This window comes from Somniosus microcephalus, chromosome 31, assembly GCF_052327205.1.
Source record: "Somniosus microcephalus isolate GS21.2 chromosome 31, FLI_Smic_1.0, whole genome shotgun sequence".
NCBI lineage: Eukaryota > Metazoa > Chordata > Chondrichthyes > Squaliformes > Somniosidae > Somniosus > Somniosus microcephalus.
In genome coordinates this window covers 13,778,524-13,798,867 of record NC_141017.1, presented here as the reverse complement: position 1 = coordinate 13,798,867, position 20,344 = coordinate 13,778,524, and the positions used below count along the sequence as shown (strand labels likewise).

The 20,344-nt window shown below is 50.4% G+C and overlaps 2 protein-coding genes across 7 annotated transcripts in view; one reads left to right on the top strand and one right to left on the bottom strand.

Moving 5' to 3' along the window:
* The window catches only part of tecrb (trans-2,3-enoyl-CoA reductase b), a 74,481-nt gene extending 70,212 nt beyond the window's left edge, over positions 1–4,269 (top strand). For all 6 annotated transcript variants that reach the window (XM_085971556.1, XM_085971558.1, XM_085971559.1 and 3 more), the window contains one exon: positions 3,500–4,269. In XM_085971556.1, the coding sequence (XP_085827682.1) occupies positions 3,500–3,627 (128 nt within the window). In that variant the 3' untranslated portion in view covers positions 3,628–4,269. The remainder of the gene's footprint in view (positions 1–3,499) is intronic.
* A 4,594-nt stretch (positions 4,270–8,863) lies between these two features.
* Positions 8,864–19,046, bottom strand: ndufb7 (NADH:ubiquinone oxidoreductase subunit B7). The gene is given in 4 exon segments (XM_085971545.1): positions 8,864–9,115; positions 9,755–9,773; positions 9,776–9,922; positions 18,864–19,046. Coding segments are annotated over 4 exon segments (363 nt in total). The 5' UTR covers positions 18,976–19,046; the 3' UTR covers positions 8,864–9,030.
* Positions 19,047–20,344: the final 1,298 nt, after the last annotated feature.

Here is a 20,344-nt window from a genome sequence, read left to right as displayed (position 1 = left end):
GGAATGTACCTAGCCTGTACTTGGAACATCTCCTCCTGAAAGATCACCCATTGTTCCGTTACAGGTTTTTCTGTCAGTCTTTAGTTCCATTTTACCCTGGCTAGATCCTTTCGCATCCCATTGAAGTTGGCCCTATTCCAGTTTAGAAGTTCCACTCGAGATTGTTCCTTGCTCCTCTCCATTGCTAATCTAAATCTTATACGATGATCACTCGTACCCAAGTGTTCTCCCACAGACACTTGGTCGACCTGGCCCACCTCATTCCCCAGCACCAGATCCAGCAATGCCTCCTTCCTAGTTGGGCCAAGAACATACTGGTCAAGGAAATTCTCCTGAACACATGTCAGAAATTTCTTCCCCCTCGATATTTGGGAAATTAAAGTCTCCCAATATCACCACTCTCTATAGTTCTTGCATATCTCTGCGATTTCCCTGCAGAGTTGCTCCTCTACCTCCCTCTCACTATTTGGAGGCCTATAGAATACCCCCAATAGCGTGATCATACCCTTTTTGCTCCTCAACTCTAACCAAATGGATTCTGTCCTTGTCCCCTCAAGAACATCCTCCCTTTCCAACACTACAATGTCTTTCTTGATCAGCACTGCCACCCCACCTCCCCTTTTTCCTTCCCTATCTTTTCTGAACGCCTTGAATATTAAGTGCTCGCCGCTTTTAAGTCACGTTTCCATTATTGCCACAACATCACATTGCCATACGACTAATTGTGCTTGTAGCTCACCAACCTCATTCACCACACTTTGTGCATTTATGTACATGCATTCTAAACCCATTTTTGAATTTTTCGTAGTCTTAGTCTGCTCCTCTCTAATGTGGTACTGCTTCTGCCTCTAGTAATACTTTCTTCTCTAGTACTATCCAACACACTCACTCTTTTATGCACCTTATTCCTCTTTTCTACTCCTATATGCTGGTGCCCAGCCCCCCTGCCAAGCTAGTTTAAACCCTCCTCAACAGCACCAGCAAACCTTCCCGTGAGAATATTGGTCCCGGCTCCGTTGAGGTGTAACCCGTCCGGCTTGTACAGATCCCACCTTCCCCAGAAATGGTCCCAATGCCTCAGGAATCTAAAGCCCTCCCTCCTGCACCATCTCTCCAGCCACGCATTCATCTGTTCTATCCTCCTATTCCTGTACTCACTAGCATGTGGCACCGGGAGTAATCTGGAGATTACTACCTTTTTGAGGCCCTGCTTTTTAATCTCTTTCCTAGCTCCCTATAGTCTGCCTGCAGGACCTCATCCCTCTTTCTGTCTATGTCGTTGGTACTGATATGGACAATGACCTCTGGCTGTTCACCCTCTCTTTCTCTTTTTCCCCCCCCCCCCCCCCCTCCTCTCTGTGTCCTGCAGCCGCTCAGTGACATCCTTGACCCTGGCACCAGGGAGGCAACATACCATCCTGGAGTCACATCTGCGTCCACAGAAACGCCTGTCTGTTCCCCTAATTAATGAATCCCCTATCACTATTGTTCTTCCACTCTTCTTCCTCCACCGCCCCCCCCCCCCCCCCCCCCCCCAGTGCAGCCGAGCCACCCGTGGTGCCCTGGCCTTGGCTCTGGCTGCTCTGCCCAGAGGAGCCATCACCCCCACCAGTTTCAGAACTGTGAACCGGTTAGCGAGCGAGATGCACTCTGGGGATTCCTGCCCGACCTAGCTGGTCCCCCTTCTCTGTCTGGTGGTCACCTATTCCCCCTCTGCCTGCACATTCTGAGGCTGCGGGGTGACCACTTCGAGAAACGTGCTTTCCAAGTGTTTCTCAGCCTCGCGGATGCACTGTAGTGACTCCAGCTGCCGCTCAAGCTCCGAAACCCAGATCTCGAGTTGCTGCAGTTGGCGACACTTCCTGCACACGTGGTCGTCCAGGCCACAAGAAGCGTCCAGGATATCCCACATGGCCCAGGATGTGCAAATCACAGGACTGAGCTGCTCTGCCATGCCTCTTAATTTATAGCTTAACTAGTTAAAACTAATACAGTATGTTAGTTTCCCGCTCATAGTATAAACCACTGTCGTAGTTCAGAGAAAAAAAAACCTTAATATTCACCAACCAATCACTTAGCTGCTGCCCTGTGACATCACCCCTTGGTATTTTTGGAAATCGGGGAAGGTCCCACTGCCGTCGCCTCCGGTTAGGTTGCACTGTTCCTTCGCTCTTTCCTTTTATGTCCCGCATCCTGGTAATTATTCCCCACCCTCTGCCCAGCTAGGCACTGGCAAAGGAGAGGAGCGCAGCCTTTAATTGTCGTGTCCTGTGGTTTAGATCCTTAAAATGGCATCATTGGGTAACCGGATTCTCCCGTACAGCGTTGGTTGGATCGCATTGCCCTTCTCCAATGTCTTCAGAACAGCTTGAGCCTCGCTGTGACTTCTCTGTGTTGAAGTCAAACGAGGAGAGAGAAGCTTTGGGAGGGAACGTTATTGGGCAGCTATTTGTGGTGAGGTGGGGGGGGGGGTGAGATACTGGACTCTCTGTGAGCTGGCAATTCATCACTAGTTACAGCCATTAACTGCTCCCTGTCACGCTCTCGCTCTCCTTCCCCCACCCTCAACCTCCAAGTGTCGCCCCCATTGACCACTGTGCAAGACAGAAAATAGTGTTCACGGGATTACATAGGATATACGACACAAACAGGCCATTCGGCCCAACCAGTCCATGTTGGATTTATGCTCCACTCGAGCCTCCTCCCGTCTTTCCTCATCTAACTATCAGTGTTACCCTCTATTCCCTTCTCCCTCATGTTCTTATCTAGCCTCCCCTTAAATACATCTATACTATTCGCTTCAACCACTCCCTGTGGTAGCGAGTTCCACATTCTCGCCACTCGCTGGGTAAAGAAGTTTCTTCTGAATTCCCTATTTCTTGGTGACTATCTTATATTGATGGCCTCTAGTTATGCTCTTCCCCCCCCAAAATTGGAAACATTCTCTCTCTATCCACTCTTATCAAAACTTTCATAACTTTATAGACCTCTATTAGGTCACCCTTCAGCCTTTTTTCCAGAGAAAAGAGACCCAGCCTCTTCATCCTTTCCTGATATACCCTCTAAGGGGAAGGGAGGAATATGGCAGAGGCAGCTGAACAGCTGGTGTCGATCTTGGAGACAAGTCTGTGAGCTCCTCCCACTTTCTCTCTCTTTCTCTCTTTCCTCTTTCATCTCTTCTCCTCTCCCTCTCATTCTCACCACCTCCGGATGTTGGTTACTGTGCAGGACAGAGTGCTGCGTTCTAAGGGTAGAAGGCGAGGGACCAGTGACCATGCTGGGGTTGCTGTCCGCAGTTTGGATCCAATCTGTGGATCGGCTTTTGTGCTGCCAGCTCCTGACACGGGCGGTGAGACCGTGGTGAACCCGGGCTGTGGGCGGCTGAGGGACCCGAGTATCCGGTGCTCACTGTGTAAGGGCAGGTTTACTGGGCCTGGCGGAGGAGCGGGAGGGACCTTGAGCCTGTTTGTAAAAGGCTTCATTCTCTTTGTTTTTTCAGTTGCGTTATTTACGCTGGTTGGGTTCATCCAGATGGCGATCTGGGCAAATGGGAAGCATCGCAGCTACCTGAAGGACTTCCGTGACTACCCGCCTCTGCGCACCCCAATCGTCCCCTTCTTCTTGTAGAACACGGACTCCGTGAGCCTGGGTGGGCCGGGGATTGTGACCCCCCAATGTCTGTCTGTCTGTCTCTCCTGCAGTAAACCAATCACAAGCTTCTGCAGAGTTGTGTGATTATACCGTCCTGTGCTGCCATCGTGTTCTTGTGAATGAAAAACCTCCGGGGGAATTCTGTCCTTTTTTGTACGGGAAGTAAAGGTGGGGGAAATACTGGGAATCTGGTCCCGGCCTATTCTCTTTGGATGCTGTGTATTTTCCTAATTTTTTTAATTCTGCTCCCCCGAGTTCCGGTTACTCTGCGGGATCCCCAGGTCCATTAGTGGCAGGACAGTCGGACGTGGCGGGGGGGTATAAATTGGTCTTGGGTCCTGGCACGTGCTGGGCGACTGCGAATCGCAGCTCGTTTTACTCTTTGCACGATTTTGATATCGGTGGAAAGGAAATCGGGTGTGAAATGGGCAGCTGATTCGCTACCCGCCCAAGACTGGCTTATACCTACCCCCCCGCCATGGTGCCCACTCCCCCCACCTTCCCGCCCTGTTACCCTGCCAACCTTCACTTCCTTCCAGCCTTTCTCCTCCCCTGTTGGACATCTGAACAGTGTAATTCCTGGGGGTGGGCAGGGGATCGGTGGGGGTTACTGGGGGGGGGGGGGGGGGGGAGTGCGCGTGAGGGATCTGAGCCCCAGCTGCCTCGGCCTATTTGCACTTGTATTCTCACTGGTTTGAATTCCTGTGGGCCTGGAGGTTTAGTGAAGTGGCTGCTCTTGGTGCTGTTGCCTCGCTGGTGGATGAATCCTAACTCCTGCTTCCACCAGTGTTGATGTTGACATTCGCAGCCGGTCTGGCAACATCAGCTCATTTAAACGGGGTAATGTTGCAAGTTTGAGCCATGCCCACTGGCTGCCGCTTGGGACAGGTGGGTTCACAACCCCCTGATTTCCAGATTTTGGGGGGAGGGCTCCTCACTCAGAACATCAGCTCTAAATGTTTTGTTGTTTAAAGGCACAGCATTAAATCTTGGCTAACACGGGAGTACTGACGACAAGACACTTCTGAGGATATTGATCCCCACCGAGCTCTGCCGTTAATGGGGCTCGACGACTTCCTCCAAACAGCGGGAGCAGAGGTTCTGATCCCCCTGGATCGACACCTGTCCTGTCGAGCGGCGATCCTCACGCTTTGTTACATCGAGCACCTTTTCCGATGGGACAGTGTAGAGGGAGCTTTACTCTGTATCTAACCCGTGCTGTACCTGCCCTGGGAGTGTTTGATGGGACAGTGTAGAGGGAGCTTTACTCTGTATCTAACCCGTGCTGTACCTGCCCTGGGAGTGTTTGATGGGACAGTGTAGAGGGAGCTTTACTCTGTATCTAACCCGTGCTGTACCTGCCCTGGGAGTGTTTGATGGGGCAGACCTTGATCATTGGCCATGACACTTGTCGACCTGTAACATAGTCAGGTGCCGTCTGCTTCAGGGCAGGAGAGGGGTGGACCTGGGGGGCTCTGTATCCAATTTAATTACAGGGCTGTGAGCCGCTCAATCTCATTATCCGCCCCAGCCTCACATTTCAGCTCGTAGGCTTTGTTTTCACCCTTCACCCGTACTTTTATCTCAACGTGATTAATAAACTGAAGAGGAGCTTGTGTCCGCCTTTCATCCTGGAGCAGATAATGAACAAAACCAAAGCGGGCCTCAGCACTGAATGTTGGCAGATTCCAATTATTGATCCTGCTTAGAAAATGGATATGCACTGATTAGAAAGGCGATAGAAAATGGTGTGGAAAGTTGACACTACAGGAGCTTTCCTGGGTTACTTTAACTGAGGACTGTGCGCCGTTCACACCCGAGTGAATTTTTGGTTTTCTCTCTCTCTCTCTCTCTAATTGCTGCTTCACGTAACCTTAAGTCTTCGTATCAACAGTGTGACTAGCTGCTGTCTCTGTGTGTAATGGCAATGCGTTGCGTGTTTCCATTGATCTCTGCTCAATGTTGTTTGCAGGCGCACGGTTAATTAGTATTTTGTGTCGCCAGTTACTAGGGGAAAGTTGGGCTTTCGAATAACGATTTCAGATTTCTTTTTCAATGATTTATTTTCTGTCTGAGATTTGTGTGGTGGATTAAAGAATGTTTTTCTTTCAAACTCTGCAATGTCAGCAATAACTCGTTTACAAAAGAAACAGAATAAACTTGATTCGTCTCTTGTGTGTTTCTCTGTTGCAATATTAATACTGGAATTGTTCTTTTACTGTCTCTTGTAATTTAGACTCCGAGAAACTGGCCTGTGGCTTTATTAACATTCTTAGTCAAGTTCCTCTTGCATATCCTATTTCTTTTTGTTTTTAATTTGTAAATATGAGCCTGTGTTTAAATACCCCCAGCAATGTATATGCCCTATGTCTGACTTTCATATATACGCTCCGCCTCGGGTGATCAATCCGAACTGGTGGTAGGCTGCACGAGTCGACTGGCCATTCAAAACAGCTTCCTTTGTCCAGAGTTTTTGACTAATTCTCTTTATATTGTCCTCTGAATAGGCCCCCTTGTATTTCTTCAGCTGCCTGCCTTTGATAAGTCAGTTTCACTCCCATCTTTCCCTGATTGGTGTTCTTTCTGCATGATATGCTCATGTTCCTGTGATGTGTGGGGGAGGTGGGACTCCCTCTTCACCCTGTGTTCCCCCTTCCTGTCCATCTGGTCTTACAAAGGATCACACACTGACCTCCTCCATTTTGAATCCGTCCATTGTCATCTCACAATTCATTTGCAATTTTGATCTCCACACAGTAGCAGCGGTTTTATTATGTGTATAGTAGCTTACATTAAACACGGGGCCCTTCTCTGTACCGACTCCAATATCTGATTATCCTTTCTGAAATAGGGAGATCAAAACTACATGCAGTTCTTGCGGTGGGGCCAAGTGGAATTCTACCTATGATAACTAATGATGATAGATGACAGCTGTCACTGCCAATTGAGAGGTAGCAAGAGCCTCCTTCAAGGGGCATAACTTGTTTAATTTAGTTTAGGGGTTTTAAATGAAACTTAGCAAATTCAATTCAATTTCTGCAGGGGGGGTGGTGATGAAACTATCCAGTGTCCACAGGTTGCGGAGGACCTTAAGCGTACCAGTAGAGGCCGCGTACTCCATCTCCAGGGACCCAGGTCCAAATGTAGCCGCGACAGAGAGGAAGGCAGTCAGGCCAAACTACACCGCCCGCTGCCTGGATCTGTTAAATATTCAGGTATTTGGTTTCTTCAGTATTCTGAAAAAGCAGAGACTAGAATGGGGAACAAAGACAACCTACAGAACAGATTGGGGTGGCAATTTATCATGGGCGGAAGCACTAATGGGGTGTGTCACGCGCAGTTGGTCTGTTACATGTCCGCTGGGTATTCCATTCCAGTGACTGTTCTTGTTACTTCCCAAAACTAATTTTTAATCCATTGCATTTAAACAAACCGCACCTTTAATGTAGAAAACAGGCCCGGGGCCTGTGGAGTGAAGGAATGCAGAGCAACAGTTATCCTGGCAGCAGGGGGAAGAGTTAGGCGAGATGGCTGCAAGGGTTTTTGAACAGAAAGGTTTTAACAGCGGAGTGCCAGAGAGTTAGAGAATTTACAGCACAGAAACAGGCTATTTGGCACAACGGGTCGACCCGCCTTCCCACCCTACTTCATCTAACCCTACTTCATCTAACCCTAATCAGCATTTCCCAGTCCTTTCTCCCCTGTGTTTAGCTACTCGCTTTAACTACACCATGTTGGGCTGAGGCAGTGAAGGCTCTGCTGCGGAGAGGGAGGCACAGGGCCGGACCGAAGGCTGGAGGTTGTGTTTTATTTTTACAGTGTGGCGTGTTACTTGGAGCTGGTGTACTTGGTCACTGCTTTACTTGGTCACTGCTTTTGTCCCTTCCGACACAGCGTGCTTGATCAGCTCCCCCTGGGCGGCAGCAGACACAGGGTGGTCTGGATCTCCCGCTTGTTGTAATGGGCCAGGTGGGAAGCTTCACCAAGGCACGAGGGATTTCAGTAACTTTTTTAAAAAAGCGTTATGACTTTGGAAAGCCTTGGTTATAGCGCCTTCACAACCTTGGGACATCCCAAAGCACCAATAAAGTGTGGTGATGTGGGGAATATGTGCACAGCAAGATCCCACAAACAGCAATGAGATAATGAAAAGTGAAAAATAGTGCCATCGGGGAGGGCAATCTGTTCAACGTCTCATCTGCAAAATGGCACCTCCACCAGTGCAGCACTCCCGCAGTGGTGAACTGCGTGTCAGCCTAGATTTTGTGCTCAAGTCTCGGGAGTGGGACTCCTGACTCCGAGACTATAGTGCTGCCCGCTGAGCCACGGCCCCCTGACACTGCTGGGTGTAATTTATATCTGGCACCCTAACAGTGGGGGATCTTCAATATAACAACAGAGAATGCTGGGAAAACTCAGGTCAGGCAGCATCTGTGGAGAGAAATTTGAGTTGACGTTTCGGGTCGAACCCTTCTTCAAAACTGGAAAGAAAAGAAAATAGATCGAAGGCTGGGCTGCGAGCGGACAAAAGTAGTAAAAGACAATAAAAGGTATTCGAAGCCAGCCGAGATGGTAATAGGCTGAGATTAGGTGTGAAGTGTACTGGCAGGGCAAGAGATAGCTGCCAGGTGGGAGAGTGAAAGAGGGGGGGGGGGGGAAAGGAGTGGAAAAATTACAAGAAAAAAGTAATAGGGGCAGAGGTTATGAGTTTAAATTGTTGAACTCGATATTGAGATATTCAGGAACTTGTGAATAATCATCACTGAATCAGAAGAACAACGGGTAAACTTAACTTGTTCTCTGGCACAGGGAACCTGTTATTCATTAAGTGAAGTAGCTTATCACTGCCAACGATGCCATCCCATCTTGGAGTAGGGTAAATTCTCATTATGCGCCCCTAGTGGTGAGCCTCAGCCTCCAGGAGCAGAGCTCAGGAAATCCATTTAGATGGAGGTGGTGATTTCCCACCATTGGGCAGAGGGGGAGTATTTACCCTCATCACGCAGGCTGGGGGCAGGTCCTGCTCCCTCTGCTCTCCAGGAACTGGGGAGCCTGCGGGGCGAGGACAAGACTGGGTTCAGCTGTGATGCCCTTGACGAATGAACAACCCACAGACTCGCCGTCTATACCGGCACATCAAGCAAACAAGCGAGGTGACGGAAACTGAGGAACACGGGGGCGTAGAGACAAAGGGAATATATGAACAAAAGAGTTGGGTTTATAACTAGACATTTTATTGATTTCAGAAGACGTTAGAATTATATACAAAATAATTCACCAACACCCGCTGCAGACGGGATGTCCCGGGCCAGATTAGGAGCGCTGTTCGCGGTGGGAGACCGACCCAGGCGCTACTCGGAGTGGGTCCGGGAGCGCTGGTTATGCCGCTTGCCTCTCCTCCATCATCCTCTTCCTCTTCAGCAGGCGCCTCTCCCTCTCGTACTCTTTCATACGCATCACGTAACTGGGGTGAGAGAACATGAGGTTAGTGGGCTGGGCTCTCTGCTCCACCAATTCGCCCCCCAACCCCCTCCTGAATGCACCAATACAAATGAGCAGAGAATCTGCTATAAAAACAGAAAATGCTGGAAACACTCAGCAGGTCAGACAGCATCTGTGGAGAGAGAAAGAGAGCCTTCGTCAGAATCTGCTGTTGGCTTAGGGAACTATATTTGAGTACAGCTCCAAAGAGGCCAGCAGCCCTCTGGTACCCTGCCCAAAATGACCATTCTTCTGCCCAAAATGACCATTCTTCATGCCAATCTGGAACCCGAGTACCAACTGGCTATGAGTAGGACACCACCACCCATTGGATCCTGTCACCACAAGATAGCAACCCACCGACGGGAGGTCTGGCTGAATGTTACGCTCTCTGGCCCAGTGAGGGGCACTGAAGCAAGTTGTAGCCTCTGCCACTTCCTCAGTGGACTGGACGGAAACCTGGGAACAAAGCAGATGCCTTTCCTGATGTATTAACCAACTCATTGACCAGGGAGGGAGGGAGGGAGGGGGGGGCGGGGGTTAAACTAGGTTCAGTGGGTCAGTCAGACCACCCGCCACCCCAGACACAGCGCGAGCGCAGCAGGCAAAGGTGAACTCTTACTCCTGGTGCTCGCAGTAATCCAGTCGTGACGTTCATGTTTACACTCCAGGAAATTGGGCCACATGTCCCGCTTACACTTCAGAAACTTGATGAGGTGATGAGCGCAGTAATCTCGCTGATTGAGGGGCAGCTGGGCATCATTCATCTCCTGCTGTGTCGCGATCATCACTGAGAAAGAGAGAGAGAGAAAACACACGGTCACTATATTAAATTCCCAGCAGACAATTCTACTTAACAGCTTGTGTTTATATCGCACCTTTAATGTAGTAAAACGTCCCACAGTGCTTTACAGCAGTGTTTTCAAACAAAATTCGATTCCAATATCAGGATGGGGTTGGTCAAAGCAATATGTTTTAAGTAGTGTCTTAGAGTAGAGACGGAGAAGTTTTAGGGAGGAATTCCAGAGCTTAGGGCCTTGGCAGCTGAAGGCACGGCCACCAATGGTGGAGCGATTAAAATCGGGGATGCTGAAGAGGGCAAAATTGGAGGAGCGCAGAGATCTTGGAGGGTTGCAGGACTGGAGGAGGTTTCAGAGATAGGATAGGGCGAGGCCATGGAGGGATCTGAAAACAAGGATGAGAATTTTAAAAATTGAGGGGTTGCCGGATGGAGAGCCAGTGTAGGTCAGCGAGCACGGGGGGGGGGGCGATGGGTGAACGTGACCTTGGTGCGACTTAGGACACGGGCAGCAGAGTCTGGATGAGCTCAAGTTGACGTTTACCTATCGTAAAGCTTCAATTACCTTGTGGAATTCTGTCAGGTCGAAGAATACAGAGGGTGTAAGGCCAAGAGAGCATTGAAATAGTTGAGTCTGGAGGCAACAGAAGCACTTAAAAAAAAAATTACTTCTGATTAACTCCGGTTACAGAATTCCTGCTCTTCACTGAACACTTCCCATCACCGCTTCTATTTACCAAATTGCTTTTTTCCAGTGTTGTTGCCGACATTTCATGCAACTAGTCGATTTCACGTGGTGTTGCTCACTGCACGTGTTTTTATAAAGGGCAGGAGTGTTACATACGAACATACGAAATTGATGGGCAGGAAACACCAGCTGGTCCATCGAGCCTTCCCCCACACGTGATGGCTGGAGCGTCGTGACTAGACGCTCCCCCAGCCGCAGCCACGTGATCTGGAAAACTTCTCTCCGACCCCCTCTGGCGATCGATACCAGTCCAGGAGATCACACTGTGTTGTCTATAAAGACACTGACCTTCTATACGATGCCACCTCTGCCCCAGTCAGGAACCGCTCCAGCTCCCTCTCGAAGGCGTAGAGTCAGCAACCACCCCACCAGCCGGCAACCCATTCCAGAGGCTCACTGCTCCCTGGGCTGACACTCCCAGGGCAGTGCTGAGGAGTGCTGCACTGTCGGAGGTGCCGTCTTTCAGATGAGACATTAAACCGAGGCCCCGTCTGCTCGCTCAGGTGGATGTAAAAGATCTCTCTGCACTATTTCGAAGAAGAGCAGGGGGAGTTCTCCTGGTGTCATGGGGCCAATATTTATCCCTCAATCAACATCACTAAAAAAAAAGCGATGACCTCTGACATTATCTCATTGTCCGGTTTGTGGGATCTTGCTGTGCACACATTACACAGTATAACTCAGTAATTCCGCTGCTAAGATGGAGCTATGTCCCTCTTGCAAAGCCTCATTGTTATTAAGTAAATACGGGCTCAGGTCAATCAGTTTATTTGGTGTTCAGTCAGGGAGTTGTGCAGATTGTAAGTGTCGAGCTGCGGGACAGAAGTACCAGCATTTAAAACAACTGGTTTCCTTTTTCTTTGAAGATGGTTTTGTGTCTGTAAAAGAGTGTGATGCACTGAACAGAAAGACGCTAAGACTGATGCACTTTACTGCTCTGCAATGTTCTTGATCATCCCTTTAACCTGCGCTCACCGCCACTGACTACAGAACTTCACCCCAGTGTTAATCATAGTAACATAGAAGATAGGAGCAGGAGTAGGCCATTCGGCCCCTCGAGCCTGCTCCGTCATTCAATGAGATCATGGCTGATCATCCAAATTCAGTACCCTGTCCCTGCTTTCTCCCCATATCCCTTGATCCCTTTAGCCTTAAGAAATATATCCAACTCCTTCTTGAATATATTTAATGAATTGGCCTCAACTATCTTCTGTGGTAGAGAATTCCACAGGTTCACCACTCTGGGTGAAGAAATTCCTCCTCATCTCTGTCCTAAATGGCTTACCCCTTATCCTTAGACTGTGACCCCTGGTTCTGGACTCCCCCGCCATCGGGAACATCCTTCCTGCATCTAGTCTGTCCAGACCTGTTAGAATTTTATAAGTTTCAATGAGATCCCCTCTCATTCTTCTAAACTCTAGTGAATATAAGCCTAATCGACCCAATCTCTCCTCATACGTCATTCCTGCCATCCCAGGTATCAGTCTGGTGAATCTTCGCTGCACTTCCTCCATGGCAAGAACATCCTTCCTCAGATAAGGCGACCAAAACTGCACACAATACTCAAGGTGCGGTCTCACCAAGGCCCTGTACAACTGCACAAAATCAGCTCAAAATACTCTGCCCAGAATTGGGCGTTGTTCTGCTGGGTGTTTTTCACACTTCAAGTGGACAGTTAAGGAAGAAAACTCATCACATCTCTCATCACAGCCTAAGCACTACTACTGCAGTCACCGTGGTTTCTGCACACCAGTGCGGCAGCCAATTTGTGCACAGCTAGATCCCGCATGAGATGAGTGACCAGTTAATCTGTTTTAGATGGTCGTGGTTGAGGGAAGACTTGGCCAGGATACTGGGAGAATTATGGGATCTTTAACCACCACCTAAACAGGCAGACAGGTCCTTAGATTTAATGTTTTCCAAAAATGCAGCACTCACTCAAGAGTCAGCCGTGGCTCAGTGGGCAGCACTCTCTCCCCTCAGTCAGAAGGTTGTGGGTTCAAGTCCCACTCCAGAGACTTGAGCACAAAAATCCAGGCTGACACTCAAGCTGAGCCTGAGTGTATCACAGACAGCTGACAGGGTTAGAGTTCAGGTATCTGTTAGAAACAGTTCCCAGAGTCCACAGTTGCAGGGCTGTTACCCGAGTCCCACTGAAACCCCCTCTCCCAGTCCCGAGCCCCATGGCCTGCCCTTATGTCAGGGTACGAGGCTGTTACCAGAATCGGGGCACGGTAAAACTGGTCAGTAATAGAGGTTGAATGGCTGACAGTTAACACTCAGAGTGGGTTTCACGGCTGTAGCTCACATGGGGGTCGGAGGGGCATAAGAGGCGGGGTTTTGGGATCACCTGACCCCTGTATAACTATCAAGTACTGAGTGTCCACACAGCAACAGGAGGAGACCATTCAGCCCCTCAAGCCTGTTCCGACATTCAGTTAGATCAACGCTGATCTGTATCGTAACTCCATCTGCCCGCCTTTGCTCCCATATCCCTCGATACGGTCACCTAACAAAAATCTCAGTCTTGTAAATGTCAATTGTCCTCCAGCGTCTACAGCCTTTCTGGGGGGGGGGGGGGGAAGAGTTCCAGATTTCCACTACCCTTTGTGTGGAAAAGTGCTTCCGGAATTCACTCCTAAATAGCCTGGCTCTAATTTTAAGATTGTGCCCCCTTGTTCGTGATTCTTCCATCAGAGGAAACAATTTCACTGTATCTGCCCGATCAACTCCTTTAATCATCTTAAACACCTCAATTAGATCACGCCGCACCCGTCTAAACTCAAGGGAATACAAGCAAAGTTTATTCCACATGACAACAAGCTGCACTTATACAGAAATAAAAGCAGAAAATGCTGGAAATAAAAGCAGGTCAGGCAGCATCTGTAGAGAGAGAGAGAGAGTTAACGTTTCAGGTCGATGACCCTTCGTCAGAACTGGAAAAAGTTGGAGATGTAAAAGGTTTTTAAGCAAGTGCAGGGACAGGGAAAGGGGGGAGGGGAGGAAAGAACAAAAGGGAAGGTCTGTGATAGGGTGGAAGGCAGGAGAGATTAGAGACAAAAGGGACGATGGTGCGAGACGAAAGGAGATGGTAATGGGACAAGTAAAGAAACAAAAGATGAGTCTAGATGAAGTGTAAATGACAGAATGATCGACAGCTGCCATGTGAGAGAAAAAAACACACAGAGGCAGAGGTTATGATCTGAAATTGTTGAACTCGATATTGAGTCCAGAAGGCTGTAAAGTGCCTAATCGAAAGATAAGGTGCTGTTCCTCGAGTTTACGTTGAGCTTCGTTGGAACAGTGTAAGAGGCCGAGGATGGAGAGGTCCGAGTGGGAATGGAGCGGTGAATTAAAGTGACAGGCGACCGGAAGCTCGGGGTCACCCTTACGGACTGAACGGAGGTGTTCCGCAAAGCAGTCACCCAATCTGCGTTTGGTCTCTCCAATGTAGAGGAGACCACATCGTGAGCAGCGAATACAGTATACTAGATTGGAAGAAGTACAAGTAAATCGCTGTTTCACCTGGAAGGGGTGTTTGGGGCCCTGGACAGTGGGAAGGGAGGAGGTAAAAGGGCAGGTGTTGCATCTCCTGCGCTTGCACGGGAAGGTGCCGGGCGAAGGGGAAGGGGTGTTGGGGGTGCTGGAGGAGTGGACCAGGGTGTCGCGGAGGGAGCGGTCCTTTCGGAATGCTGAAGGGGGGGGGGGGGAGGGGGAAGATGCGTTTGGTGGTGGGATCACGCTGGAGGTGGCGGAAATGGCGGAGGATGACCCGTTGAATGTGGAGGCTGGTGGGGTGAAAGGCGAGGACAAGGGGAACCCTAGCGTGGTTCCGGGAGGGAGGGGAAGGGGTGAGAGCAGAAGTGCGGGAAACAGAACAGACACGGTCAAGGGCCGTGTCAACCACGTTGGAGGGGAATCCTCGGTTGAGGAAAAAGGAAGACATGTCTCTCTCTCTCTCTACAGATGCTGCCTGACCTGCTGAGTATTTCCAGCATTTTCTGTTTTTATTTCAGATTTCCAGCATCCACAGTATTTTGCTTTTGCACATATACAGAGCCTTTACGTTCCAAAGCACCAGGCAGATAGGCACTGGGAAAATAATGATGTAGCCAGGAGGGGAGAGATTAGGAGAGGTGAATGAAAGCTTGGCTGAAGATATGGGTTTTAAGGAGATTTTAAGGTGGAGAGAGAGGTGGTGGGAGTAAGTGACGAAGTGTCAATTACCTTCAATCGGTGTCCTCTGGTTACCGACCCTCCTGCCAGTGGAAACAGTTTCTCCTGATCTACTCTATCAAAACCCTTCATAATTTTGAGCACCTCTATTTAATCTCCCCTTAACCTTCTCTGCGCCAAGGGAACAACCCCAGCTTCTCCAGTCTCGCCACGTAACTGAAGTCCCGAATTCCTGGTACCATTCTAGTAAATCTCCTCTGCACCCTCTCTAAGGGTCTTGACATCCTTCCTAAAGTGTGGCGCCCAGAATTGAACACAATACTCCAGCTGAGGCCTAACCGGTGATTTATAAAGGTTTTGTACTCTCGGCCTCTAGTTATAAAGCCAAGGATCCCATTTGCAGTTTTAACAGCCTTCTCAACTTGTCCCGCCACCTTCGCAGACTTGTGTACGTACACCCCCAGGTCTCTCTGTTCCTGCACCCCCTTTAACATTGTACCTTTAGTTTGCATTGCCTTGCCTCATTCTTCCTACCAAAATGCCATGTATCTGCCCGTTTCACCAGTGCCAACATCTCCCGTCATCACCCCCGCCTCAAAGAACCCACCCTTGACCCCTCTGTCCTTCAAACTACCGCCCCACCTCCAACTTCCCTTTCCTCGCCAGAATCCTTCAACGTGCTGTCGCTTCCCAAATTTGTGCCAATCTTTCCATGTTTAAACATCTCCAATCAGGTTTTCACCCCCGCCACGCCACAGCACTGAAATGGTCCTCATCAGAGTCACAAATGACATGCTGCCCCTCGGCGACAACTTCCGAAAATACGTCAGTTTCCACATGTACGCTGACTCCCAGCTGGACCTCACCACCACCTCTCTCTACCCCTCCACTGTCTCGGATTGGTCACACTGTGTCCTGGCTGAGCCAAAGTTTCCTATTAAACACCGGAAAGACCAAAGCCAGTGCACTCAGCATCCGCCACAAATCCGTCTCTAGCCACCGACTCCCTCCCTCTCCCTGGCCACCGACTCCCTCCCTCTCCCTGGCCACCGACTCCCTCCCTCTCCCTGGCCACCGACTCCCTCCCTCTCCCTGGCCACCAGCTCCATCCCTCTCCCTGGCCACCGACTCCCTCCCTCTCCCTGGCCACCGACTCCCTCCCTCTCCCTGGCCACTGGCTCCATCCCTCTCCCTGGCCACTGTCTCAGGCTGAACCGGACTGTTCACAACCTCAGTATCCTACTTGAGCCAGAGATGAGCTTCCGACTCCATATCCTCTCAATCACTAAGACTGCCGACTTCCACCTTTGTATTATAGAAACATAGAAGATAGGAGCAGGAGTAGGCCATTCGGCCCCTCGAGCCTGCTCCGCCATTCAATGCGATCATGGCTGATCATCCAATTTCAGTACCCTGTCCCTGTTTTCTCCCCATATCCCTTGATCCCTTTAGCCTCAAGAAATATATCCAACTCCTTCTTGAATATATTTAATAATTTGGCCTCAACTGCCTTCTGTGGTAGAGAATTCCACAGGTTCACCACTCTCTGGGTGAAGAAATTCCTCCTCATTTCTGTCCTAAATAGCCTACCCCTTATCCTTAGACTGTGACCCCTGGTTCTGGACTCCCCGACCATCAGGAACATCCTTCCTGCATCCAGTCTGTCTAGTCCTGTTAGAATTTTATAAGTTTCAATGAGATCCCCTCTCATGCTTCTAAACTCCAGCGAGTACAAGCCTAATTGACCCAATCTCTCTTCATACGTCATTCCTGCCATCCCAGGTATCAGCCTGGTGAATCTTCGCTGCACTCCCTCCATGGCAAGAACATCCTTCCTCAGATAAGGCTGCCAAAACTGCACACAATACTCAAGGTGTGGTCTCACCAAGGCCCTGTACAACTGCAGCAAGACATCCTTGTTCCTGTACTCAAACCCTCTCGCTACGAAGGCCAACATACCATTTGCCTTCTTAACCGCCTGCTGCACCTGCATGCTTACCTTCAGTGACTGATGCACAAGGACACCCAGGTCTCGTTGCACTTATCGACCGGCTCTGCCCCTGCCTCAGCTCAACTGCTACTCAATACCTCATACCTGCATTTTTCTTACCTCTAGACTATTTCATTGCTCTCCTGGTTGGCCGCTCACCTTCTACCCTCCATAAACTTGAGCTCCTCCAAAACTTGGCTGCCTGTTTCCTAACTGTCACCAAGTCCCGTTCACCCATCACCCCCCCGTGCTCGCTGACCTACACTGGCTCCCGATCCACCAACGCTTCGAATTTAAAATTCTCATCCTTGTGTTCATGGCTCTACCCCCTCCCCCTCTCTGTAACCTCCTCCAGCCCAACAACCCTCCAAGACCTCCCCTTGTGCTCCCCTACTTTCTTCCCCCACCATTGGTGGCTGTGCCTTCAACAGTCTCGGCCCTCAATGGGGATTGGGCGAGAAAGTGGTCAAAGATCAGCCATGATCTTATTGAATGGTGGAGCAGGCTCGAGGGGCCGCAAGGCCTACATCTGCTCCTATTTCCTACGTTCTTATCTTATGCTCTTAAACTCTGGAAATTCCCTCCCTAAACCTCTCCATGTCCTGCTATTCTAAGACCCCCACTCTCTCCTCCTTTAAGACGCTCCTTAAAACTTGACGAAGTCAAAACTCTTTGACCAAGCTTTAGGTCATCTGTCCTAATGTCTCCTCCTTTGGCTCGATGTCAGTTTTTGTCTGATGTTTGGGATGTTTTACTATGTTAAAGGTGCTGTATACAAGCAAGTTGTCGTTTTCGAGTGCCTGTATATCAGACACAGTATATATATCAGACACTGCATATGCATAACAGAATGTGCCTGCATCACATGCAAAGAATGCATAAATCACACACTCTGGGATCACATTCCAACCTTTGCTAACATCAGTGATAAATTATAAGATTTTAGGCTGGTGGACCAGTTTTGTTTATTTACAGCTACCTCCTGCAAACATTCACTAAGCCAGGAGTTTAATGCCGGGTGTTTCTCGTGTAACAGTTTGTACCAGGGCTGTGCACCCTCACTGATCCCATTAGCTCAATAAATAAAACTACAAATAAAAACAGGAAATGCTGGAAATACTCAGCAGGTCAGCCAGCATCTGTGGAGAGAGAAACAGAGTTGACGTTTCAGGTCGATGACCCTTCGTCAGAACTGGAAAAGGTTCGAGGGCTAACAGGTTTTAAGCAAGTGTAGGGGCAGGGAAAGAGGGGAGGGGAGGAAAGAACAAAAGCAAAGGTCTGTGATAGGGTGGAAGGCAGGAGAGATTAAATGACAAAAGGGATGATTATACATATATATAAAACTACATCCAGAATTGCAGAGGGGGACAGGTGCCGGGCCATTGATCTCTAAAATGTTTAGATATCACAGGCAGTCCATGATAATGAATGCAGTAAAGTCAGGCACCAGAGAGGCCAAATGGTCCAATGATGCTGAACCCTACTGACCGGCAGCCTGAAACTGACACAGCAATCGACAATCTGCAGTGCTAGGACCCAAATCCGGACAATAAAAAGACTTGCATTTCTATAGCGCCCTTCACGACCACCGGACACCCCAAAGCACTTTACAGCCAATGATGTACTTTTGGAGTGTAGTCACTGTTGTAATGTGGGAAACGCAGCAGCCAATTTTGAGCACAGCAAGCTCCCACAAACAACAACATGATAATGACCAGATAATCTGTTTCAGTGATGTTGGTTGAGGGAAAAATATTGGCCGGGACACCGGGGAGCACTCCCCCTGCTCTTCTTCGGAATAGTGCCATGGGATCTTTTACATCCACCTGAGAGAGCAGACGTGGGGCCTCGCTTTAACATCTCATCCGAAAGACGGGGCAGTGGTCCAGTCAGCAGCAGAATACCGCATTATTATGGGATGCCTGTGTTTGTGGGACCACCCTTGCAGATTCGCTCCATCCGAGCAACGCCACGGAGCGGCTGCCAGTCAGTGAGCCCGCCCTGCTGCCGCTACTCACCGCGCTCCTGCCGCTCCGGGAAGCCCAGGTGTGGGGAGAAGCTGGGCAGGTTGCCGGGCTCAGGCTCGGTGTCCCGCTCCGTCAGGTACCGCCGCCCCAGGTGCGCCCCCATGACGACCACAGACTCGGACTCAGGCTCAGGGTCACCCGCCGCCACCCGGATGTGAACACTGCGGCCGCGCTTCCGGGGCCAGGCTGCGCGCGCACAACCCCCTGGGGCGGGGCCTAGACCGAGTGACGTCCGAGCGTCCGCCGCCATGATTGTGCGGGGCGGAAGTGGCTGGGTGCGGGGCGGAAGTGGCTGGGTGCCGGTCGCCTGGCAACAACCCCCCCGGCCCAGTGGGGTAGCTGGGCTGTTCTGTGAATTAATGAGCCTCATGCTTTGACCTCAAGCACTGGGATTTCACAGCTCCAGGAGTTCTGAACAACCCCAACCAGCAACCTGTAAACCTCTCTACCCCACTCTGAATGTATCCCCTCCTGTCCCGGGCTCTGCATCCCACTGGGGTACGGTGCCCCTGGTACAGGGGGTGTTGGGGTACGGTGCCCCTGGTACAGGGGGTGCTGGGGTACAGTGCCCCTAGTACAGGGGGTGCTGGGGTACAGTGCCCCTGGTACAGGGGGTGCTGGGGTACGGTGCCCCTGGTACAGGGGGTGTTGGGGTACGGTGCCCCTGGTATAGGGGGTGCTGGGGTACGGTGCCCCTGGTACAGGGGGTGTTGGGGTACGGTGCCCCTGGTACAGGGGGTGCTGGGGTACGGTGCCCCTGGTACAGGGGGTGCTGGGGTACGGTGCCCCTGGTACAGGGGTGCTGGGGTACGGTGCCCCAGGTACAGGGGGTGCTGGGGTACGGTGCCCCGGGTACAGAGGGTGTTGGGGTACGGTGCCCCTGGTACAGGGGGTGCTGGGGTACGGTGCCCCTGGTACAGGGGGTGCTGGGGTACGGTGCCCCTGGTACAGGGGGTGCTGGGGTATGGTGCCCCGGGTACAGAGGGTTTTGGGGTACGGTGCCCCGAGTACAGGGAGTGTTGGGGTACAGTTCCCCAGGTACAGGGGGTGCTGGGGTACGGTTCCCCGGGTACAGGGGGTGTTGGGGTACTGTTTCACGAGTGCAGGGGATGTTGGGGTATTGTTTCATGAGTACAGGGGATGTTGGGGTATTGTTTCATGAGTACAGGGGATGTTGGGGTATTGTTTCACGAGTACAGGGGGTGTTGGGGTACTGTTTCACGAGTACAGGGGGTGTTGGGGTACTGTTTCACGAGTACAGGGGATGTTGGGGTATTGTTTCACGAGTACAGGGGATGTTGAGGTATTGTTTCACGAGTACAGGGGGTGTTGGGGTATTGTTTCATGAGTACAGGGGATGTTGGGGTATTGTTTCACGAGTACAGGGGGTGTTGGGGTATTGTTTCACGAGTACAGGGGATGTTGGGGTATTGTTTCACGAGTACAGGGGATGTTGGGGTATTGTTTCATGA